Below are 25,955 nucleotides of genomic sequence, written 5' to 3'. Positions count from 1 at the left end.
TGTCCCCCCCATCTCTGCCTCCAGTATCTTGTCCCCCCCATCTCTGCCTCCAGTATCTTGTCCCCCCCATCTCTGTCTACAGTATCTTGTCCCCCTTATCTCTGCCCCCAGTATCTTGTCCCCCCCCATCTCTGCCTCCAGTATCTTGTCCCCCCATCTCTCCCCTAGTATCTTGTCCCCCAATCTTGTCCCCCCCATCTCTGTCTACAGTATCTTGTCCCCCTTATCTCTGCCCCCAGCATCTTGTCCCCCCCATCTCTGCCCCCAGCATCTTGTCCCCCCATCTCTGCCCCCAGCATCTCGTCCCCCCATCTCTGCCCCCAGCATCTCGTCCCCCCATCTCTGCCCCCAGCATCTCGTCCCCCCATCTCTGACCCTAGTATCTTGTCCCCCAATCTTGTCCCCTCCCATCTCTGCCTCCAGTATCTTGTCCCCCCATCTCTCCCCCAGTATCTTGTCCCCCCCATCTCTGCCTCCAGTATCTTGTCCCCCCCATCTCTGCCTCCAGTATCTTGTCCCCCCCATCTCTGCCTCCAGTATCTTGTCCCCCCCATCTCTGCCTCCAGTATCTTGTCCACCCCATCTCTGTCTACAGTATCTTGTCCCCCTTATCTCTGCCCCCAGTATCTTGTCCCCCCCATCTCTGCCTCCAGTATCTTGTCCCCCCATCTCTCCCCTAGTATCTTGTCCCCCAATCTTGTCCCCCCCCCATCTCTGCCTCCAGTATCTTGTCCCCCCCATCTCTGTCTACAGTATCTTGTCCCCCTTATCTCTGCCCCCAGTATCTCGTCCCCACCATCTCTGCCCCGCCATCTTGCCCCCAGTATCTCGTCCCCCCCCATCTCTGCCTCCAGTATCTTGTCCCCCCCATCTCTGCCCCCAGTATCTTGCCCCCCCCCATCTCGATCCCCCTGTCTCGGTCCCCCCATCTCTGCCCCCATTTTGTCCCCCCCATCTCTTCCCCAGTATCTTGTCCCCATTTCTGCCCCCAGTATCTCGTCCCCCCCATCTCTGCCTCCAGTATCTTGTCCCCCCCATCTCTGCCCCCAGTATCTTGTCCCCCCATCTCTGCCCCCAGTATCTTGTCCCCCCATCTCTGCCCCCAGTATCTTGTCCTCCCGATCTCTGCCCCCAGTATCTTGTCCCCCAATCTTGTCCCCTCCCATCTCTGCCCACAGTATCTTGTCCCCTCCCATCTCTGCCCCCAGTATCTTGTCCTCCCGATCTCTGCCCCCAGTATCTTGTCCCCCAATCTTGTCCCCTCCCATCTCTGCCCCCAGTATCTTGTCCCCCTTATCTCTGCCCCCAGTATCTTGTCCCCCTTATCTCTGCCCCCAGTATCTTGTCCCCCCATCTCTGCGCCCAGTATCTTGTCCCCCAATCTTGTCCTCTCCCATCTCTTCCCCCAGTATCTTGTCCCCCCATCTCTGCCCCCAGTATCTTGTCCCCCTTATCTCTGCCCCCAGTATCTCGTCCCCCCCATCTCTGCCCCCAGTATCTCGTCCCCCCCATCTCTGCCCCCAGTATCTCGTCCCCCCCATCTCTGCCTCCAGTATCTCGTCCCCCCCATCTCTGCCTCCAGTATCTCGTCCCCCCATCTCTGCCCCCAGCATCTTGTCCCCCCATCTCTGCCCCCAGCATCTTGTCCCCCCCATCTCTGCCCCCAGCATCTTGTCCCCCCCATCTCTGCCCCCAGCATCTTGTCCCCCCATCTCTGCCCCCAGCATCTTGTCCCCCCATCTCTGCCCCCAGCATCTTGTCCCCCCATCTCTGCCCCCAGCATCTTGTCCCCCCATCTCTGCCCCCAGCATCTCGTCCCCCCATCTCTGACCCTAGTATCTTGTCCCCCAATCTTGTCCCCTCCCATCTCTGCCCCCAGTATCTTGTCCCCCTTATCTCTGCCCCCAGTATCTCGTCCCCCCCATCTCTGCCCCCAGTATCTCGTCCCCCCCATCTCTGCCTCCAGTATCTTGTCCCCCACATCTCTGCCCCCAGTATCTTGTCCCCCCATCTCTCCCCTAGTATCTTGTCCCCCAATCTTGTCCCCTCCCATCTCTGCCCCCAGTATCTTGTCCCCATTTCTGCCCCCAGTATCTCGTCCCCCCCCATCTCTGCCTCCAGTATCTTGTCCCCCCATTTCTTCCCCCAGTATCTCGTCCCCCCCATCTCTGCCTCCAGTATCTCGTCCCCCCATCTCTCCCCTAGTATCTTGTCCCCCAATCTTGTCCCCTAGTATCTTGTCCCCCAATCTTGTCCCCCCATCTCTCCCCTAGTATCTTGTCCCCCAATCTTGTCCCCCATCTCTCCCCCCAGTATCTCGCCCCCACCATCTCGCCCCCATTTTGTCCCCCCATCTCCCCCAGTATCTTGTCCCCCCCATCTCTCCCCTAGTATCTTGTCCCCCAATCTTGTCCCCTCCCATCTCTGCCCCCAGTATCTTGTCCCCATTTCTGCCCCCAGTATCTCGTCCCCCCTTCTGCCCCCAGTATCTCGTCCCCCCCATCTCTGCCTCCAGTATCTTGTCCCCCCCCATCTCTGCCTCCAGTATCTTGTCCCCCCATCTCTCCCCTAGTATCTTGTCCCCCCCATCTCTGCCTCCAGTATCTTGTCCCCCCCCATCTCTGCCTCCAGTATCTTGTCCCCCCCCATCTCTGCCCCCAGTATCTCGTCCCCCCATCTCTGCCCCCAGTATCTCGTCCCCCCATCTCTGCCCCTAGTATCTCGTCCCCCAATCTTGTCCCCTCCCATCTCTGCCCCCAGTATCTTGTCCCCCCATCTCTGCCCCCAGCTTCATGTCCCTCCATCTCTGCCCCCAGTATCTTGTCCCCCCCATCTCTGCCTCCAGTATCTTGTCCCCCTTATCTCTGCCCCCAGTATCTCGTCCCCCCATCTCTGCCCCTAGTATCTCGTCCCCCATCTCTTCCCCCAGTATCTTGTCCCCCTTATCTCTGCCCCCAGTATCTTGTCCCCCTTATCTCTGCCCCCAGTATCTTGTCCCCCTTATCTCTGCCCCCAGTATCTTGTCCCCCCATCTCTGCCCCCAGTATCTTGTCCCCCCATCTCTGCCCCCAGTATCTTGTCCCCCCATCTCTGCCCCCAGTATCTTGTCCCCCCATCTCTGCCCCCAGCTTCATGTCCCTCCATCTCTGCCCCCAGTATCTTGTCCCCCCCATCTCTGCCTCCAGTATCTTGTCCCCCCCATCTCTGTCTACAGTATCTTGTCCCCCTTATCTCTGCCCCCAGTATCTCGTCCCCCCATCTCTGCCCCTAGTATCTCGTCCCCCATCTCTTCCCCCAGTATCTTGTCCCCCTTATCTCTGCCCCCAGTATCTTGTCCCCCTTATCTCTGCCCCCAGTATCTCGTCCCCCCATCTCTGCCCCTAGTATCTCGTCCCCCATCTCTTCCCCCAGTATCTTGTCCCCCTTATCTCTGCCCCCAGTATCTTGTCCCCCTTATCTCTGCCCCCAGTATCTTGTCCCCCTTATCTCTGCCCCCAGTATCTTGTCCCCCCATCTCTGCCCCCAGTATCTTGTCCCCCCATCTCTCCCCTAGTATCTTGTCCCCCCATCTCTGCCCCCAGTATCTTGTCCCCCCATCTCTCCCCTAGTATCTTGTCCCCCCATGTCTGCCCCCAGTATCTTGTCCCCCCATGTCTGCCCCCAGTATCTCGTCCCCCCATGTCTGCCCCCAGTATCTCGTCCCCCCATCTCTGCCCCCAGTATCTCGTCCCCCCATCTCTGCCCCCAGTATCTCGTCCCCCCATCTCTGCCCCCAGTATCTCGTCCCCCCATCTCTGCCCCCAGTATCTCGTCCCCCCATCTCTGCCCCCAGTATCTCGTCCCCCCATCTCTGCCCCCAGTATCTCGTCCCCCCATCTCTGCCCCCAGTATCTCGTCCCCCCATCTCTGCCTCCAGTATCTCGTCCCCCATCTCTGCCTCCAGTATCTCGTCCCCCATCTCTGCCTCCAGTATCTCGTCCCCCCATGTCTGCCCCCAGTATCTTGTCCCCCATCTCTGCCTCCAGTATCTTGTCCCCCATCTCTGCCCCCAGTATCTTGTCCCCCCATCTCTGCCCCCAGTATCTTGTCCCCCCATCTCTGCCCCCAGCTTCATGTCCCCCATCTCTGCCCCCAGCTTCTTGTCCCCCAATCTTGTCCCCCCCATCTCTGCCCCCAGTATCTCGTCCCCCCCATCTCTGCCCCCAGTATCTCGTCCCCCCCATCTCTGCCTCCAGTATCTCGTCCCCCCATCTCTGCCCCCAGTATCTCGTCCCCCCCATCTCTGCCCCCAGTATCTCGTCCCCCCCATCTCTGCCCCCAGTATCTCGTCCCCCCATCTCTGCCTCCAGTATCTCGTCCCCCCCATCTCTGCCTCCAGTATCTCGTCCCCCCCATCTCTGCCCCCAGTATCTTGTCCCCCGTTATGAGGACCCTTAGATGTCCGTAATAATTATTAAAGTATGTTGCAGAGCTCCAAATTAAACAGGCCTGGATGGACTAAATCAGTTCTCCAGGCCTAAAACAATGGATAAAGGCACCGATGGTGGTGTATCAAATGAGTTCTGAATGAGGTCTGGGACCCAGCCACCTACCCAGACCAGTCAAAGTGGGATTCCAGCCTAACAGAGAACTTCCATCTGGAGTTCTGCAAATACCTGCTCCAGGTCCATCGCAACACCACCAACATGGCAGGGCAGAGCTAGGCAGACTCCCCCTATGGCTCACGATACAGAAGAGGGCGCTAGCTTTCCAAGCACACATCCAGGGGAGCAAGCCTGACTCCTACCACCACCAAGCATGGCTAAGTCACCTGTGCAAACCAGACACTCACCAACCAAACAGACAACCACCAAACCAAAAACACCAACAGATTATAACCAAGGCCGAAATAAAGGTGACCACAGAGGCAAACAGAGAGCGGTACATTGAAGAATGGAGAAATGAAATAAATAACTCCAAGAAACTCACCGTGTACCAATCCCTACAAAGGGACTACACCATGGCCATCTACCTGGAGAGAATACGCCACCCCAAACACAGACCGACCCTGAGCCGGTACAGACTGAGCGCCCACAACCTAGAGATGGGGCAACACAGGCAGACGTACAACCCACGGGAGAACAGACTGTGCCAGCACTGTGCCCAGGGGGCCCTAGAAGACGAGGCCCGCTTCCTGCACCGAATACTCAGCTGTGAGGGCCGTCTACTACCAAAGACTCTCTGCCCACATCCCAGATTTCATATCTGCAGATGAGACGAGGAAACTCTACATCCTACTGGGAGAAGAAGAGGCCACTGTGGAGATCGCTGCCCAATACGTGTCCAGCTGTCATCAAACAAGAGGAAGCTGAGACTCCATGGACTGTTATAACCCAAACCACCCCCCCATACCCACCCGAATCCAACTCCCCCCCCACCACCACTTTAGGTATTTGGCATTGCCAAAGCTAGTATTCGGACGTGCCAATAAAGCTTTTTTGATTTGATTTATTGTTACAGAGAGGTAGTTTTTATACAGACAAAAAGCAGGTTGGATCTATAACGTAGCATAACATACCAGGATTGGATGTGGAATGGTAGTCTCTATCCATTAGTTTCTGTTGGAATGTAATGAGGCTTTAGCCAACACATATACACCCCCCACCACCACCACCACAGTCACTGTATATCAAGGCTCAGAAGATAATTAGAGATCAAAAGCTTGGTGTCACTTCTTGGATCTAACATTCAGTGGACTATAGACCGCCTGTGTTACACACTCTATATTGACCAGAAAAAGGTGCAGCCCTGAAGTAGATCAGATAGATTAGGTAATGGAATGCTAATGAATCCTCATTTCCTTGAGAAGAAAAGGTTTTTCCTTCTTTGATCCCCATAGCATCTCCATGTTGAGACAAAAAACTACTTAAAGATAATTAGTCTAACCAATTCCTTTGATAGAGAAAGATGGATGCCAAAATACAAGGGGGGGTGTTAGGATCACATCCTCCATCATCTCTGCCCCCCAGTCTCATGTTCCCCCACCCCCTACATCGTCCCCCGTGTAGTAGCTCTCACCTTTGTCTTGCTCCTGTGTCTCCTCCGCTCCACACACTTCTCGTGCTGCAGTCCTGTATGAAGCACAGCGAGCTCCGGTGTCAGCATGTGTCTGAAGAATGTATTTTTGAGGTCTCCCAGATGCTTGTTCATATCTACAGGGTCTGAACATATGCGGATGGATATCCGATAGCCTGGCTGTAGACAATGGAGTTTTTTTCTAGACACCACTGATCAAAGGAATCAAAACTCAGCCTTCCTGTGAACTGACTTTGCACAATTGATGTAAAGCAGTACAAGGAAAACACCCTATCCTATTAATATTATAAAGGTGAATGTGCCTCAATCACAGCCAAACCCACAAACAAACGGCTGAATGGATTTTGGTGTGTTTCGGAGGGGAGGAGGTGTCCCCAGCTTCAGTTCCTCCCCTACATCGGCCCCCATGTAGTAGCTCTCACCTTTGTCTCTCTCCTCTGCTCCTGTGTCTGCTGGCTGCCTGCACACACTTCTCGTGCTGCTCCCTGTGGCGTTTATGTAGCAGAGCAGGCCCGGCGTCATAGCAACCTGACGCCGGAGCTCGCTGTGCTTCATAAAGGACACAGACAGCAGCACGAGAAGTGTGTGGAGCGGAGGAGACACAGGAGCAGAGGAGAGAGTATTATTATTGTACTTTTGTATTAACACACGGGGGGGAGGTTCCTATGCCCTCTTACAGGGCCTAGTCATACATATTAATTAATTGCTGATTAAAAATTCTGCCTGTCCTACCAGCACACAGGGGCAGAAATACCCCACATTGTGCTGCTGTTATGACTAAGGGAAAACAGATTATCTACATAATCCACCATTGCTGCACTACAGTTTCAATGTAAAGTTCAGTTGCCTGACCTTTAGAACTTCCATTGTCCCTGAGATCCTATCAGCATGTATACCATGTACATGGCTGTATTTTGATTTTTCATAGGTTCGTAACCACATTTTGTGCTCTACTAGAACACACCCTTCTTGTGCTTATTGCAAGAAGTCAGCGGCCCCAAGCTCATGGTGCACCTATCCTCCTTTGTCACTTCTTCTCAGTAATTCATAGATCAACTGAAATTATAATTGGCCAGTTCATAAGGGATCTTGCAGTACAGGTAGCCGCCATATTGGGTTTGAGGGACGCTCCTACTGACTCCCAAGAACGCCTTAGGAACCTTTATGCTTTCTTGTCTAAGGGATCTTTCAGGATACGCCTGAACGAGGATGATGAATCGAACACTAAATTTGCAGTATTGGAATCCAAAGTTACATTAACAATAACCACATGTGTATAAGGGGTATTCCCACGTCGCATACTCACCAGTCTTCATTTCTGTAAAATCTTCTGTCTTCCTGTTTTGTTGCGTCATTGGTGGGCGGGGTTACATATGCAAAGCCAGCAGCGAGATGCCTCTGGCCCTGCGTGCGTGCTTATAGATGGTGAGACCAGTCAGTTCTCCAGCCTTCACAATACCAATACAGACCCGGTATCCGCCGTAATACAGAGGCGGATGCCCAGGAGGGTTAGACGCCAGCATAGGTGCCTGCAACATCGCTACGCTCCTGCTCTGCATGAAGCCAGCAGCGGCAGGAGCGATGCTGCTATTTCGCTCCTCATGCAGGACAGGAGCATAGCGATGTTGCAGGCACCTATGCTGGCGTCTAACCCTCCCCAGCATCCGCCTCTCTATTACGGCGGATGCTGGGTCTGTATTGGCGGCCCCTTCACCCAAAGTGTAAACTACCCCCCCTCCAGGCTTGCTCCCATCCACTTTGCCTGCTCTCAGGGAGGAAGGGCTGATACATCACTTGACACATCCCTTGACTTATCTGGTCAAAAGTCAACAAAGAAATGAATAAAGTGATATAGTGGACAAACAAAGCAGTTTTCCTAAATACAATGCTTCAGCAAAAGTCTTACATTCACATTAACAAGCAGTATAGATAGGATCCTTGTGATGGGACAACTCCTTTAAGCTTTCTTGCTCTGGGCGTTTTGTTTTTTTTAATGAACTGTTATTAAAGGGATCCTATCACTCAGACACAATTTTTTCTAAGTACCACGTCGGAATATCCTTAAGAAAGGCTATTCGTCTGCTACCTTTCGTCGTCTTCTCTGCATCGCCGTTTGCCTACAATCCCTACAATTCTTGTCGGTATGCAAATTAGCTCTCTTGCAGCAGTGGGGGCGGGCCCCAGCGCTCAAACAGCACTGGGAGCATCCCCAATGCTGCTAGAGAACTCTCTCCAGTGCTGCCTCCGCCCTCTTCAGCAGCGCCTTCTGGCGGTGGCTTGTAATTTCTAGGCCTTGGGCAGAGCAGACTGCGCATGCGCAAAGGCCACGAGAAAATGGCCACTTACAATACTGTGCAAGTGGCCATTTTCTTGTGGCCTGTGGGCATGCGCAGTCAGCTCTGCCCGAGGCCTAGCAGTTACAAGTCACCGCCGGAAGAAGCAGCTGAAGAGGACGCTGCTGACGAAGATAGAGGTGGTGCTGGAGAGAGTTCTCTCGCAGCATTGGGGACGCCCCCAGTGCTGCGAGAGAGCTAATTAGCATACTGACAAGAACCGGGATTGTAGGCGAACGGTGGTGTGGAGAAGATGACGAAAGGTAGGAGAAGAATAGCCTTTCTTAAGGCTATTCCGACGTGGTACTTAGAAAAAATTGTGTCTGAGTGATAGGATCCCTGTAAACAATTGTTTCCTTGTTATACTACTGCATTGGGAAATTACATTGCTTATCTTGCCAGTGCTACTTAACTGCAGACTCATTTGCTTGATTTGTTATTTTTAATGTGTCTGAAAAACCCACATGCAGTCTTGCAAATCAATAAATGGTTTTCCAGGTAAAACAGCAATACAAGCAAGTAATGAAGTCACATCTTTCAGTGGTTAAAATAATGTACTTGCCTCTGTAACTATAGCAAGGGTTAATACGCCATCTGGCACCGTCTGTGTAACGCCTACCAGTTCTCACTTGGGGTAGTGCCAAGGTTATAAATAAGGTGCATCAGAGAGAAGGCCCACTTGGGGGGCTTTTGATAGGATGATAGCAAGCTGCTTACGGTGGGCCCTCATAACACTGTCGGCCCTGGTTTGTGGCGTTCAAGGGAGACAAAAGTGTGGGAACCCTCTTTTGGGTCCCAGAGGGTTTAATCCACCACAGCCAAGTGCGTGTTCCTTGCGTTGTGCTACCCTGACTTACTACAGACTCCTTGCAGGAGAACGAAGAGGCAGCGTGCTGTTTACGGAAGCCACCAAAAGTAGGGCTTTGCATGTCTTTGAATGCTCTTATTTAGCTTTGTTTTCTTATCCTCACATCAATGAGTTAACTACAGTCTACAGAAATGAAATGTAAGATCCATATTGTAGGTTATTTCAGAATTTAGCAGTATATTGTGTAGAAAATAGATTGTGTATCAGATTCGGTTAGAAGATACTCCTGTATTCAGAGGCCGTGGCTCAGCAGTTCCCCTTCTCACTGAAGTTACTGAATTCATTACATTGGTTTTCTCCATTTCTACTTGCCCAGCTTGGCCATGTTGTATTGTTTACTATGGATAACTTGGTCCATCTGACTTACAAATTTAGTTGTAAGCAGTGGTGTAACTAGGCATGGCGGGGCCCCGCACCGAAGAGCACAACTTACTCCACCCCACCGAATTCCTGTGCGCACTGTTATGCCCCGTAGTGGCCCCTTCACCCAGTATTATGCCCCACTGTGGACACCCATGAATAATTATTATACTCTGGGGTCTTTTCAGACCTCAGAGTATAATAATCGGAGACCCAGAAGGAATACAAACAGTAACATAAAAAAAAAAACTACTTACCTATCCCTGCGCTCCCTGCTGATGGCAGCAATCTTCAATGATGTCTGGGACATCATGTGACCCAGGGGGCCTGTGTCGCAACGCATAAGGGCGCAGGCTCCGGTTATGTGACGTCAGGAACGTCATACAAGTACACCCAAAGCCTGCCCAGAGAGGTAAGTAACTCTGTCTTTTTATGTCCCCTTACTTCTCCTGGGCCTCCGATCATTATTATACTCGGAGGTCTTTTCAGACCCCCAAATATAAGTGTTTGTAGGGCCTCTGCCAGGATCGGTAAGTAAAATAGGGCCCCTTACTGGCTGTAGTAACTCCAGCCGGTAACGGCCTATTAAAAAAAAAAAAGAGAGAAAACGCAGTTGTAGCGACTGTCGCCAGGCCCCCTAATGGCCCGGGCCCTGTGGCAGCTGCTACCCGGTAGTTACGCACCTGGTTATAAGCCACAGAATGGAATCCCTTCTCACAAATGACAAAAATTGGATTTTTTTTTGTACTCACTGTAAAATCCACTTCCTCATTGTATTCAGTGAGGGACAGAGCACCATGGTTATAGACCTGGCCACTAGGAGGCTGACACTAGAACTAGTATAAGATGTGAGCTCCACCTCTGGGCTATCCTCTCTCCACAGACACTGTGCTAGTCAGTTTGTGACGCAGCTGAAGGAGAGAAACATAAACAAGAAAGTACAGAGGCAGCACGGTGGATCCATGGTTGGCACTGCAGCGCTGGAGTCCTGGGTTCGAATCCTGCCTAGGACAACACGTGCAAGGAGTTTGTATGGTCTCCCCATGTTTCTGAGGTTCCCTCCTACACTCCAAAGTTATACTGATAGGGGGAAAAAAAAATAATACACAGAACCAAGACCTCTACCATAACTTGAACCTGAAGACAAACCGAAACAGTCCAGGGTAAGGGTGCATTCACACTACGTAACGCCGGGCGTGTATGAGAGCCGTACACGCCGGCGTTACAGCAGGGCTGCCGAGCACTTCCCATTCACTTCAATGGGAGCGCTCGTAAACGCCGCTGTTACGAGCGCTCCCATTGAAGTGAATGGGAAGTGTTCGGCAGTCTGCTGTAACGCCGGCATGTACGGCTCTCATACACGCCCGGCGTTACGTAGTGTGAATGCACCCTAAGAAAACAAGGGTAGCATCTGTGTCCTCCAATGCATACAGCGAGAAAAAGATTTTATAGCGATTACAAACATCAAATTTTCTCGTTTATTTCTTTGGGGTACACAGCACCTTGGGGGTGTCCTAAAGCAGTCCCAGGGGATGGGAAGTACATGGCCATGTAAGCAACCGAGTTTACAGTGTCTGGCATCGGCAGAGGCCACACAATGGATCTGGTAGAACCTGGTGAAAGTGTGGACAGAGGACAGAGGACAGAGGACAGATGGCAGCCTTGCAGACCTGGACAACGGAAGCCTGATGGCCAACAGTTCAGGAAGCCCTGATGGCCCTTGTGGAAGGAGGGGTCAAACAGAGAGGCAGCCACCTATCCTTGAGCCAATGGGCCTCTCTGATAGCAGAACTAGTCAACCTGGACCTGGCAGCTATAGAAGTAGCCAAGCCTTTGCAGAAGCTCTCAGGGAGAACGAACAAGGCATCCAAGTGACAGATTCAGTCACTGAGAGACAAATGGCCCTGGATCACCAGGATCACATTCAGGCAGTGAAAGAGAGAGCTCACGCAGGTGTTTGGGATCCAGGCAAAAAGACATTAAGACAATAAGACAATATCCTCATTGATGTGGAAGAAAAAGACCATCTTAAATAAAAAAAAAAAAGGTGGTAGTGGACAAAGGACAGGGCAGCTAGTTTAGAGATCCTATGGATGGAAGGAATGGCCACCAGGAAAGCAACCTTCCAGGACAGAAGGCAAAAAGAGATCTCATGCAAAAGCTCAAAAGGAGAAGTCTGAATTATCTCAAGGACAAGATTACGGTCACACAGTTCCAAGGGAGGACAGTAGGGAGAAGCACAGTTATGTCACCCCCTGCAGGAAGGTCTTCACCTGAGGCCAGAAGGCAAGGGTCTTCTGAAAAAGAATGGAAAGGGCAGAAACCTGCCCTTAAAGGGAAGAAAGACCAAGTCCTTGGTCCAGGCAAGACAGGAGAAAAGTCAGCATCCTGGGAAGAGAAAAGGAGGAGTGGGTGGAAGTCAATACTTTCACACCACCATGCATAGGCCTTCCATGTGTGATGATAGATCTTTGCAGACTGGGGTTTCCAGGCCTTGAGCATGGTCTAGATAACAGGTTGCGAAAACTGCGACACCTCAGCACCTCAACTTCAACAGCCATGCTGTTAAACACAGTTGAGGTAAGGGTGGGTGGGATGGAACAGAGGTCCTTGAGATAGAAGAAGACTTGCAGAAGAAGAGTCCAAGGAGTGTCCACCAGCAGGAGCAAGGGATCCAGCTAACAGGCCTGGTGCCAATCTGGAGCCACCAGGAAGCTTGAGCTTCTTGAGAACCAGAGGGAGAAGAAGAAGAGGAGGAAACAGGCACAGAGAGAGGAAGTCTAAGGCAATGACACAAGGGTCCAGGGTCCTGACCACATAGCAGGGGAAGCTTGTGGTTTAAGCGGGAGGCAACGGGAGCAAAACTGGAGAAAGATGTTCTAATGAAGCAATCACTCACTCGGGTCAAGCTTTTTTTGGCTGAGGTAGTCTGCCACCTAATTGTCCACGATTGGAATGTGGACTGCTGACAGAGCTGGAATATACCGGTCCACCCAAAGAAAATAGTGGGATGCTTCGTGAAATACCACACAGCTCATGGTAACTCCCTTCCCCGACGGTTCGGCCTTGGTGGCATCTTCGGTATGGATTCTGACTAGCTGCCCTTAGAGGTGAGAGGTCCTAGGAAGACTAGGCTAAGAAGTTGGCCCTTGGTTCCAGAAGGTTGATCTGGAGGGAGGTCTTGACATTTGACCACTGGCCCTAAACACTCAAAGCATCAAAGACTGCTCCTTAGATGGAAAGAGAGGGGAAGGCGTTGTCATGTGATCTCAATTGATGGCAGAGAAATTCCTGGGGAGGAGAGCCAACAAAGAAGCTTTCAGCGAATCTGAAGAGGCAGGAGAATCAGGTAACCAAGACTGGATGAAGACACACTGGATTGGAGGGCAAGGACCATGGACTCCAGGAGGAAGATTCCAGGAACTCGGTGCCTTCTCAGTGCATGAAGACATTGTCCAAGTATGGAATCACAGCAACGTATCTGGAACAGAAGATGGCCATGAGGGACTCCATCACCTTGGTAAATACTCAGGGGGGTGGAGGTCAAACCAAAAGGGAGAGCAAAAAAATGAAAATGAACCTGCAGAAACGGATTAACCTGTTGAGCCCCTTCAGGTCCGGGATGTGGCGAAGACAGCTGTCCTTCTTGGGAATAGTGAACAGGTTGGAATAGTAACCCGTAAACACTCTTAAGCGGGGACAGGGACAATGACACTCTGCTGCTTAAGAGTGGAAATGGCCTGAAGAAAGGCAGCTGTTCAAGGGGGGAAAGACAGCAAAGTGGATGGAAAAAAAATCTTCCATTTGGAAAGGAGGAGAAACGGAGATGGTCGTCATGTACTTTCGCACTCACCTTTTACTAAAACCTACTAGTGCTAGTGTCAGCCTCCTAGTGGCCAGGTGTATACCCATAGTGCTGTGTCCCTCAATGAAAAGTGACAGATGAAAAGTTGATCAGATTGAGATCGGGCGAATTTGGAGGACAAGTCAACAACTTTAACTCTAGTCATGTTCCTCAAACCATTCCGGTACAGTTTTTCTGTAGTTGCCAGTTTAAAGAGGCAACTACATTAGAGAACATATCTAACATAAATAGGTGTATTTGGTCATAACAAGGTTTAGGGAGGGAGCACATTGAACAACCACAAAATCCAAGACCACAGATTTACCATCAAAACTTTACAACAACCTACAATGCACTAAGTGGCAGATTTATTGCTATTTTACACCACTTTCCTGGAGTAAAAAAAAGTCAAAAACTTAGAAATCTACAATCATAAACCATGTAGGATAATATATATGCAGAACCACTCCCCAAAAACACAATTTGTCACACTATGTCAGCTAGTCTATGGACAAATACTGTCAGGAGAGTGGGGGCGTTCCTCACCGCTCAGCGTCATCCCTGGGCGGTAAGGAACGCCCCCTCTGACAGTACTTGTCCATAGACCTGTCCGAATTCCACACACTGTCGGCTTTTTAGAGGTATATAATACCGCAAGTGCCAGAGGACATGAAAGGTCCTCTTTAAGGCTAGACCTACATGGCGATTTTGGCCACAACTTGTGTCAGGCAACCAAAGATCACCAGGTTGCCTTGCAATTCCTTCATTCATGATAGTGTACGTCAAGGATAGGGAACCTTTGGCTCTCCAGCTGCTGTGAAACTACAACTCCCAGCATGCTCCATTCACTTCCATGGGAGTTCCAAGAACAGCAGAGCAAGTATGCATGCTGGGAGTTGTAGTTTTGCAACAGCTGGAGAGCCAAGGTTCCCTACCCCTGGTGTATGTAGTCGCATTGTAAACCCTGAGAGCACAGCGACTTGAAGTCGAACATTGCTCAACTTTTGTTTACAACATGAAGTCACAGTTGCGGCATCCTTATGGTCACTATAGGACTCCTTGCTCTAATGAGTAAGGGCAACCCGGAGCACTTGATTGTGTAATAGAAGTCACGGCCGAAATCACTGCGTCGCCCAGCTAGTGATCAGTGCTGTCCAACCTCTACCAGCACTACCTTATGTACTATTATGAGCACTCACCTAATAGTCATTTGTATATATAGAAGTCATAGGCATTATAAATGATACCATTTCTTGTTTTTTATGTCACAGGTTCAGAACAACATTATTGTTGGTTCCTGTCTCAACAATGCCAGGATGAAGAAATCCTTGAAATGGCTTTTGTGATGGTAGATACTAGTCTGCTTTTCTGCCAAATCATTATTAACCCCCATAGCTCGGAGAAGCATCACCTGAACCCAAACCTGGAAGCGGACAAGTTACTGAGCTCACTGTGCGGGCTCAGGTTTGACGTGACATTGCCATTCCAAAATGCACAAAATGCAGCTGAATTTTGTATACAACCCTTGTGCCCTGAGAATGTGGAAGCTTGGGAAGGGACTTCAAACCTCTGCCCTCCTTTTCTGGTGACCTTGTGGTACGCACGGCCAAAAACATGAAGATCTATGATCTGATAATAACTGATGATGGATAATGCAGAAGCGAACAATGAGTGGAATTTATCACATCAATGGCAGTTTTCTGGTTTGTATAGCTGTTAATATGGCACATCTTTGGAGCACAGCCTTTTCTTATGCCAAAGATGTGCCATATCCCATTTTGCGCCTTGCTTACAAATTGGCGCAGGGTAGAGGGTGGCGCAGGACAGGAACAACAGCTATAAAGGGAATCTATGCCAGTTCCTGGACTGGCATAGATTTCCATTCTGGTGCATTGGGCATTTCTCTGATATATTAAGAGACTGGGGCCTCTTGATAATACATATGATAAGCAGTACAATAACCAGGCATGTCATGGATGTGTGATCAGTTGTCGATCAATGGACAATACACTGCCATACTGAAATACTAATTGAGTTACTAGTTTCTCTACCTCCATAACACTCATCTGTACAAACACTTGTTAAGAAAAAGCTGCTTTTGAGTATTTTAGGACCAATTGATTTATCAAGACATATTTTATACTGTGAATAGTCTATATATATATAATATAAGCAAATAAGGAACGGCTAAATGTAGGCATCTGTAATATAGACGGTAAAATCAGCAGCTGTGCCCTTCTTTGTGTTGCTGTAATAAATATTTCAGTAAATACCACCGCCATATGTCTCACTTTTATATATTCTGATTTTTATTTTTCTATTGCATATATGTGAATATTAACAGGGTTGTTAAGGGGAGGAAAAAATATATAGGTTTGCAAATAAAATTTATGCTAAGGCCCCACATAGCAGGCCACAGCGAAAAAGCGCTACAGGAAAAATCAAGGAAGAAACGCATCGTGATTTTTCCTGCGACGCTTCATACAGGTTTCATCTGCAGATTTTCTGCTTTAAAAGGGATGCTATCTTTCAAACCCTTTTTGTCTCCCAACTTTAGTTGTCTTCTCCGTGCAGCCGTTCGCCTAAATTCACGGCTTTCATCGGTATGTAAATGAGTTCTTTCACAGCACTGGGGGCGGCCCCAATGCTGCAAGAGAACTCTCCAGCGCCGCCTCCATCTTCATCTGGATTGAGGTCTTTGCCGCATCTTCTTCCGACGGTGTCTTCTAACTTCTAGGCCTCGGGCCTAGGGCAAAGCCGACTGCGCATGCTCGCGGCCACAAGAAAAATGGCCGCTTAAATACTATTGTAAGCGGCCATTTTCGCATGCGCAGTTGGCTTTGCCCTAGGCCTAGAAGTTTAAAAAAACACCGCCGGAAGAAGACGCGGTGAAGACCTCATTCCAGACGAAGATGGAGGCGGCGCTGGAGAGTTCTCTTGCAGCATTGGTGACGTCCCCAGTGCTGTTTAAGCATGGGGCCCGCCTCCAGTGCTGCGAAAGAACTCATTTACATACCGACAAAAACCAGGATTTTAGGTGAAATGCAGTGAGGAGAAGACAACGAAAGGTAGGAGAAGAATAGCCTTTCTTAAGGCTATTCCGACATGTTAGTTAGAAAAAAAATGGTTTGAAAGATAGGGTCGTGGTTTTCGTTTAGGTATAATTAAAGGGATCCTAAGTGATATGCTGTAATGGTTTTGGAAATAACTGCGCATATTTTTCTACAAGGTGTAGATGGGATTCACTTGAATGCAGAGACTGTAAAATGGTGCAGATTTTGACACGGCGTTTCCGCCACATGGGGCCCTGGGCTTAAAGAGGACCACTCACTGAGGACAAAAAGCTAAATGTCATGGATCATTTGATCGCTGTGCATCTGAACGAGTTGGTGCTAATGCCTAAGAATACAATACTTTAGTATATCATTATGGGCAGGGCTTAATAGTAACTTACAATGGCAGCCATGGGATTCTTCAGGTCAAAAATGACCACTACTAAGATTCGTGAACGGTAAATTTCCCTAAGTAAAGAGGTTCAAGCTTGTTCTTTTCGATATCTTGGAAGATGAAGACCACATAGGAATGGGTTAATATTCTTTGTCACTAAATTAGACAGAAGAGGAGATAATTAGCAAATAAAATAATTAATTAGTGATCCCTATAAGGGGGTTCAGGTGTTGGGACATATTGGTACTGTATAATTTATTCACTGCTGTCGGTATACCAAAATACAGCTGGCGACACATCAGTTAATACACTATAAAGAACCATATACTGTAGACTGTTATAAGAGGGCAGTGGTTAGCACTGGTGATCTGCAGTGCTACAGTCCTACGTTCTAATTTAGCCAATGATAACTTCATCTATAAGGAGTTTGGAGTGTGGGAGGAAATCAGAGTACCCGGAGGAAACCCATACAATGACATACTCCTAGGGAATGTGGATGTTGAGCCCTACTGAGGACAGAAGCGGACAATCTGTAACAGCTCTACGGAATGCACTGGTGCTATACAAGTAAGCAAAATAAAGTCATTAAAATAGAATTGATACTTACCGGTAATTTGGTTTCTGATAAGCCCTCTATGAAAGCACCATAGGAGCAGTCTCTTCACCCACTATTAGGGGCAGTTCAAACAGAGTTTTTTGGCAGCGGATTCTGATGTGGAATCCGCCTTAAAATCCGTTGCCAAAACTGGCTCCCATTGACTTCAAAAGGAAGCCGCTCGGAAAAAAGAAGTGAGATGACTAGAGGTGAGCGAGTACTTTTCGAAACACCATTTTGATTAGCACTTAGCTAACCATCGATGGGTAAGGGCCCCTTCACACGGCGTAAGCGCTCGGCTCATTCTGAGCCGTACACGCGAGCGCTTCCAAACACTTCCCATTCACTTCAATGGGAGTGCTCGTAAAGCCGGCTTTACGAGCGCTCCCATTGAATGGGAAGTGTTTAGAAGCGCTCGCGTGTACGGCTCAGAATGAGCCGAGCGCTTACGCCGTGTGAAGGGGCCCTTACCCATCATCGATGGTTAGCTAAGTCAGATTCAAAATAACTGCTAAGGGCTGATACTTGTACCTTCAGAGTATTAGGTTTTACACCCTTACCTAGCCCCCCCTCCAAGAAATCTAAAATGTTTGCTATATTTGGGTGGTTAATACCAGGAACATTACTGCCACACCAGGAAAGGAATTTCTCCCACCCCTTACTGTAGATAGCGTGGATAACTCTTTTCCTTCCTGCCTGGAAGGTTTGAATTACTGATTCAGTCTTGTTGACTTCAGGATGGAGATTTCAGAAGCCAGGCTGCTAACTTAGGTTTCTGAGGGTCTGGATGGAATATTGCAGCCTGATGTAGAAGGTCTGGAATCAACAGAAGAAGCAGAGGGTTCACCATCTTGAGATTGCTTAGAAGCCCAAACCACGCTCTCTTAGCCCAGTGTGGCCCATCAAAATGATCTTCAGATTCTCCTTGATGATCTTTGGCAGAACCCTTGGAAGTAACACAGAAACAGAGGAAAAACATATGCCAGGGTGAACGCCCGCTCTAAAGGACTCATCTCCAGGCATCATAACACACACACACAGATGGTCCTACCTGAGACGACAGCCTCTTTGGGAATCTTCTAACTAGCCACCAATGACCAGCGTACACCATTCCATGGATAGGGATGCCTTTGGTCTACCTGCACTTCTTAGGACACTAAATTTTTTAAAGTTTCCCTCCATTAGCTTCCTTCCGGAATTGACAATACTGGTATTTGTTCCATCGTGGAACGCAGGATGCTGAGGCGGCTGCAGCGCAGGCAGGTGGACTCTACGGGCCAGGGAGCCTCAACAGAAGGACGGAGGCCCACATACTTATCTCCACTGTTCTCAGGCGGGGGCAGGAAGAGAGGGAGCCAGCCGAGACTCCAGAGAGAAACAGGGCAGACCTGCAGGGACATTCACACTGGACCCTACTCTGCCTGGTAAGTATGGAAGAACCTCTTGTCTGCCCACTAATAGGGACAGGAAAAAAACACTGAAGAGGGAGGGGGTATTTAACCTCTTGTGTGCTTTTCCTGTCCCTAATAGTGGGTGGAGATACAACTCCTATGGTGCCGTCATGGAGGGCATTTGAGAAAGGGGACATCTCACCACCTCGCATCATTTAATAGGCACCAATTCCAATGCGGTAAGAATTTTTTTCTCTAGCCCCCCTTGTTCTTGAGCAATCTCTGCTGTTTTGGTGCCTCATATAATATTTAGCTCTGGACTGTCAGGAAGGCGGAGTCATGCAGGAGCAGACAAGGGGTGTGATTCTGAGCTCGGACACTGGCGGTCTCTGATTGGCGCTCTGAATCACGCCTCCTTTCCTGCTCCTGCCTGACACAGTCCATTTTCTAGTACAGACCATAACAGCACATCAGGCACCAAAACAAATAGCACCAATTGCTTTGGAATGATGGGGGCTGGAGAGAAAATATTAAAAATGTGCTGAAATCAGTGGAGTGGTGCCTATTAACAGATGCAAATAATTGAAAGTGGTGGAAGGTCCTCTTTAAAAAGAAATAAGACTTAAAGAGGACCTTCCATGTCTTCCTGCACGTGCAGTTTTATATACAGCTAGAAAGCCAACAGTGCACTGAATTCCCATTATGTGCCCCGGGGCACTGTTGGCTTTCTAGCGGTATATAAAGCCACACAGAAGGAAGGACATGAAAGGTCCATCTCTTTACATCACGTAACAGAAGCGGCTGCTCCACTACATAACCTAAATAGCACATCAGGCATCAAAACTACCTGCACTTAGTGCTCAGGAACAGTGGGAAGCTACTTAATTTATACTGCAATCTAATAAGGAAACTTTATAGAAAAAGGCCTCAAACCCCTTCAATAAAGCCCCATCCACACTAAAGTGGTGTGGATGGCAAATGGTCATGAATTATTTTTGCAGCAATAGGTTTTCACAAAAAAAATTATACCTTTTTAATTAGAAAGATAAATCCTCGAACACAAAGGATGTGCATAGGGTTAGAAAAATATGACTGTTGTCTCCTATTCCCATTCCTATCAGGATATCTGGGTCAGACTGATAGGACCTTCACTTATCAAGAGAAGAGGGACAATGAGCATACACACTGCCTCCCATTTCCGACATCTTTAATTGTTACAGAGAGCTGAATGCAGCAGCACTGAGCATGCTCAATGGCTTCTCCATTTATACTGGGGTGGAGGGGGATACAGCATCCTTGTCCGCGGGATTGGTAGTGGTGATAAGTTTAAAGCAAGGGCAACAGAGAGACATTGGCCTAGACCAGTGATGGTGAACCTATGGCACAAGTACCAGAGGTGGCACTCAGAGCCCTCTCTTTGGGCACCCATCCGTGGAACAGATTATACTGTGTGTGGGCCACAGTGGAGCAAATTTTACTGTGTGGGGACCACTGTGAAGCAGAAAGCTCTATAAAGCCCCATTTGTATGACCATATTTTGCAGGTCTGTAATTGTGGATCCGCACATTATTCAGGTTAAATTGCCGTGTTGACACTGTGATAAATTAGTGGGTTTTGGGTTGCAGGTTGGACAATCGGTCTCTAAAAGGCTCACCATCACTGGCCTAGACTTCTATCGGGCAACCAAATATTGCTGCATTGCCCCGTCACTCATTCACTTGTATTAGTGAATGAATTCAATTTGCGACCACTTGGGTGCTGTGACTGTTGGGAAAAAAAGTTGATAAATATTTAACTTCTGCAGTCGCAACACCTATGGACTCGCAACGCAACTCTATTCATCAACATGAATGAAGGAGTCACAGAGCGACACAGAGTTCCAGTGTAGCCCTAGCCTAAAAACTGTCATAGCCCCTTCAGCCTCTCAATCATTATACTACCGTACATCTTCTATAGGTCATTCCTGGTCAGAAACAAAATTATTGAGCTACTCACACTTTTAAAAAAAAAAAAGAAAAAAAAAAAAAATCTATAAATAAATAATATTCACAATTTTTACCAAAGAAAAGAACAAAAAAAAATAATTTATTGAAACTTTTCACAGTGACCTAGGCAACATCGAAATACAAATCAGCAGAATTGTTATAGTGGGACAGGTTTGGCGAAGGCGGATTCTGTAGTTTGTAGTGAGATATTGAACATTTCCAGTAGTGAGATCAATATACAATGTAGTAGTGGCCTGAAAAGATTAATAAGACGGTCTTGTGCACACAAAAAAAACAAAAAACCTTCAGCTTACATTGTTAAACTACAATAGAAAAAAAAATACAACCCAAATTGACCAATTGCTATTGGCAGCAACGCTGATTTGTTTGTATATCTGTCTGCTGCATAGTCTTTGTATGAAAGGTATACATTGCACACCCCAAACATGGAGAAGTAAGAGATCGGCTCTCCTACAGGTGGAGCAGTATACCCTCCATACATAACACATGGTATTATAATGCAAGACAGGTAATGCCACAACACAAACTATACAAAAGAAATGCCATCTTTCACTGGAATGTTTACACCAAATCTTTCTGCAGTCTCCAATTCATCGGATGACATGCGCTGTCCCACAGAAACTAAGCAGGAATATACTCGAAGGATTAGAAATACATGGCGGCTTCTCGTAACCAAGAGAGTGCAACACCAGTCTACAGGGAGCCAAGTAGTAGGAACAGACACGGTTTGGACTGGTGTGACAATCTCTGGAAGACAGCAGCCATGTTTTTGTAATCCCTTACTACCCCTTTAATACAGATTAATTGTTAATCCCTTCCCTGTCTAGAAAGTCCTAGGCAACGGAGGGATTAAACTCACTCTCCTCACATACAGCAACACCAAACACACACCTCGCAGAAAAAAAACAAAACAACCCAACCCCCCCCCCCCCCAAAATCATGCCCACACCTCCCCTCAGCAATAAAACACCCCCCCCCCCCCTTGCTCCCACATACAGGTTCCCCATTTTCTGTCCTACTACTCATTCATACCTGCACACACCTCGCCCTACAGGAAGTGTTTAACCCAAACCCTACTATTCGCTGTCCAATCATACCAGCCACCCCAAGCATACAAGATCGTTTTGAACCCCCCCCCCTCCCCCACCACCCACGACACATAACCGGAGAGTTCAAAGAACATGAGACCAGAGAAACTGCATATCAAATGCTCAGATTCATACAGACATAGCTTATAATGCTAACATCCCTAGAAATCACAGTTTCGGTGAGGTCACATACGTCCAGGGATGCGGAGCCACGCATGACAGGCGTGGATGCCGAATGCCCTGGCACCCGTCCACTAGCGCTAATTATATATATATATATATATATATATATATATATATATATATATATATATATATATATATAAAATTAGGCAATGGCCTTCTGGATATATGTGAACACACCCTTAGGCTAAAGCCCCACAATCTTGAAACGTAGCATTTTTGGCTGCTGGTGATACAGTGGTCAAAAAATGCTATTTTTCAGTACCTGTGACGTGAAAGATTTCATTTCATCTTATCCCCATGCTGCGAGGGGGATGGGGCTGTGTTTCTGGAAATCGCAACATGATCACTTTAGTTGTGCAATTTCCCTATGGATGCTACAGAAAATACAATGTCTTTGTGCCTCATTTTGCGATGTGGGGCCTTAGCCATAAACTGGGTTTCCATGTAATGAATATGGTCCAGGTCAAGAAACATAATCGCCAAAAATGACTGGGACCCTGGCCCAAATAAAAACAAAATTTAGGCCCCATTTTTGGGGGGAGAGTTTCATTCACTATGTCCATATACAACCTATGTGCTAAGGGTCAAAACGTGCAGATCAATAATTAGATCCTAATTATAAAAGATACATGGAAACCCAGTGACGGACAAATATCCTAAATCCTTTGAGAGAAGGGGGAAAATAGAAGTGTAAAAAATATTTCAAACACAGACACTTCTATAGCACATAAAACTTAGAAGTTTGCCCATACATACAACTACCCCTCCCCAACCCTTCCAGAATACTGACCCCATAACCCCCCTCCCCAACCCGCATGCATACCATTCACTCAAAATACTTCCCATCAATCCCCCTTCTTGTCAAAAACTTGTCACATTCCCATTAAAGACATGAGATTCTGCGAGCCCTCTGCTTTAACCCTTTCACTGCACTAGAGGTCATAAAAACAAAAGAAACAAAAAGAAAATAAAAATACAAGCCAATAAAAACTAGCTACAATAAAAAAAAACAACTTAGGCTATAAACACTATCGGATGAACAAATATCAAGTATCAAGAGTACAGACGCAAATCTTGCAAACGGCATGTAAAGCATCGGGCTGAGCATTCAGAGGCAAATGCATTTTGTTTTTTTAAGTGTCACTTGCAGATATAAATAAACAGATTTATTGTAATATAAAGAGATTGGAAAATTCTCCTTCTGTAGTCAGAACACTGTACAGCACTGCTAAGGTTACCACACGAGAAGGAAGGATCAGCCTGGTTAGGCCTGGGATCAGACTAGTATTAGAGAAGAGACAAGTGGCGGGGAACTAGCAGAGATTAATACCCATAGTCACAAATAAGAATACAGCTCACATGAGTTGCTATGGGTTGCTTCTCCCTCTTGCCTTTGGACTAGTTTTTGCTGAGGGCGGGCTCACACCTCTTTCAGGTTTCTGTCTTCTGCCCAAGAAAATGGACAGGAGACGGAAACCACAAGTAACTTTTCAAACTCATTCATTTGAATGGGTTTGCAAAGTGTCTGCCCGTGAGCGTCTTCTGCCTCTCTGCGGCGAAACTGTTTTTTTGCTGCAGAGACCACAAAACGCTCATGGGCGGACACTGTCTGCCGGGTGTCCGTCTCCTGACAGCAGAAGATGGAAACCCACACAGCGGAGACGGGCATAGGTTTGAACCCACCCTAAGGAGTCACGTTTAATAGGTCCCTAATGTTCCCACCCAGGAAATACTGTCCAACTATCGGACCCCATACCGATCAGCTGATTAAGCTACCATTGAATATGAGCACAGATTCGGTCTCCCAGTGCCAAAACTACAATGTACAGAGCTGTATACAGCAGTAGTGCTGGGGAATTGAATAGGAGCATAGCTGGTCCTGCCCATATGCCTTGTATATAGCTGAATCGGCTGATCTGTGCAGGGTTCGGGTGTTGGACCCCCAATGATCCCATGCTGGATAGGTCATCAATATCCATTACACCTAGGTCTCAGACAACCCCTATCCAATTGCCACTTGTCTCTCAAATTTAAAGGACTTGTTCTTTTTATAAGGTAAAAGTCACATGCTCCATTTTGGCATCAGTGCAGCAAGCTAATCCACCAGTCTGCAAACTTTTTTGGATCAAAATATTCCCTGAAAACATGAATCTACTGGTAGGAGGAGAGGGGGGGGAAAAAAAAAAAAAAAAAAAAAAAGCCACCGCAGCAAAACATTTTTGCAGAAACTTCTAAGGGCCTTGGAAAATTATGAGCGCTTCGATTCTTCATCTGCTAGATAGTATTAGGAGTCACATTAGTCAGCCATTTGTCTTTCAAAATATATGTACACATGTAGACTGTCCTGTAGTTGGATGTGGTGCCATTGTAAAATGGGCTGCAACGGTAAAACAGGCATGGAGTCCATGGAGGTGGGGATCAATCACTTGCTGAGGTCCTTCTAGCCACAAATACCGGCGTATATGGCAGAAACAAAGTTTTATTTTAACAATTTTAAAAATGCATCAGCGTAAAGGAACGATTAAAGTGAACTGTCAGTTGATGAAAGCAACTTCTGGGATTTTACCCTCTGCCTATAAAAGGAAAAAAAAAATAAAACATTATAGATGTAAAAACGTGGTGAAGGCGAGGGATGGGGGAACAAGCTCAGGTAACAGGAGAACAAAGCAAAAAATGGGTCTTGAGCTGCAGGCAATTCAACAAGTAACTAATGCTCACTTTGTGTATCCCAATGTATGTAATACAGCGCCATTAAAGAGGACCTTTAATGTCCTCATGAAAGTGCGGTTTTGTATACCGCTAGAGAGCAGCGCACACTATGTACCCCCGTGCTGGACATGTAGGTGCCTTTAGTTTCGGTACTGATATCTCCTCAATGTCAGAAGGGGGTTCCTCATAGTGCAGAGTCATCGCTGGGTTGCAAGGAATGCCCTCTCTCACAGAACAAGGCTATGTTAGAATACCTTCGGGGGAGGGCGTTCCCCACAGCCCAGCAATGTGCTGAGTTATAAGTAACGCCCTTCTGACAGAAGGCTTTCCAATGGTATCTAAAATCGCACTTTTAGGAGGACATGAAAGGTCCTCTTTAAAGGTGTTGTGCAGGATTAGCACAACAATGGCTGGGCACCATGGTACATAAGTAACATCACACGGACAATTTTTGTAGAGATCAGCAAGGTTCCCAAAGCAGAGTCACCCGCCAATCAAAAGTATATGGCCAAGAGATGAGAATATCCCCTTTTAAAAACACTATAAAGAAAAGATCCTTAGGTTTCAGAAGTCAGCCAGTCACCAGGAAGGAGCGTTTGTGAGGCTTTGGCTAAGGCGCTGCAGGAAAGAACCACGGCGTGAATGCACTGCGGTTCTTTCCGCAGCACTTTTAAGAGAACGTTCAGAGTTTTCCTCTGCAGACTTTCTCTTAACATTATATCTACGGGAAAGCCGCCGGCGTTTCCATAGATATAAATGACATGCTGTGAGTTGCAAAGCCACAACGGCTTTGGAAATCGCAGCATGTCCGCGCTGCGATTTTTTCCGCAAAGTGGGCATGGGATTTGCATGAATCCCATCCCCTTTGCTTGCACTGTAAAACACCGCGATTTATTCCGCAGCGGAGAGCAAATTGTCGCGCTTACTTCCCGTACGGCCCCGGCCTTAAATAGTTTTTTCCTCCAGTCTATTTTATTGGAAACTTAGTGAATGCAAGTATGACGGCAGACAAGGTCACAAAAACATCTGTATAGGGCTGTCCGTCTATATACC

At 47.9% G+C, this 25,955-nt stretch overlaps 1 protein-coding gene and 1 long non-coding RNA gene across 3 annotated transcripts in view; one reads left to right on the top strand and one right to left on the bottom strand.

Moving 5' to 3' along the window:
* The first annotated feature begins 9,142 nt into the window (after positions 1–9,142).
* LOC142212571 (uncharacterized) lies at positions 9,143–15,753 on the top strand. The gene is made up of 2 exons (XR_012717202.1): positions 9,143–9,323; positions 14,752–15,753. It is a non-coding gene; the product is annotated as an uncharacterized LOC142212571 (long non-coding RNA).
* Positions 15,754–23,010: 7,257 nt separating this feature from the next.
* The window catches only part of NXF1 (nuclear RNA export factor 1), a 32,776-nt gene continuing 29,831 nt past the window's right edge, over positions 23,011–25,955 (bottom strand). For both annotated transcript variants that reach the window (XM_075281521.1, XM_075281522.1), the window contains exon 21: positions 23,011–24,766. In XM_075281521.1, the coding sequence (XP_075137622.1) occupies positions 24,728–24,766 (39 nt within the window). In that variant the 3' untranslated portion in view covers positions 23,011–24,727. The remainder of the gene's footprint in view (positions 24,767–25,955) is intronic.

This window comes from Leptodactylus fuscus, chromosome 7, assembly GCF_031893055.1.
Source record: "Leptodactylus fuscus isolate aLepFus1 chromosome 7, aLepFus1.hap2, whole genome shotgun sequence".
Lineage (NCBI taxonomy): Eukaryota > Metazoa > Chordata > Amphibia > Anura > Leptodactylidae > Leptodactylus > Leptodactylus fuscus.
Note: the sequence above shows the minus strand (reverse complement) of the source record. Positions and strands in the feature narration are given on the sequence as shown.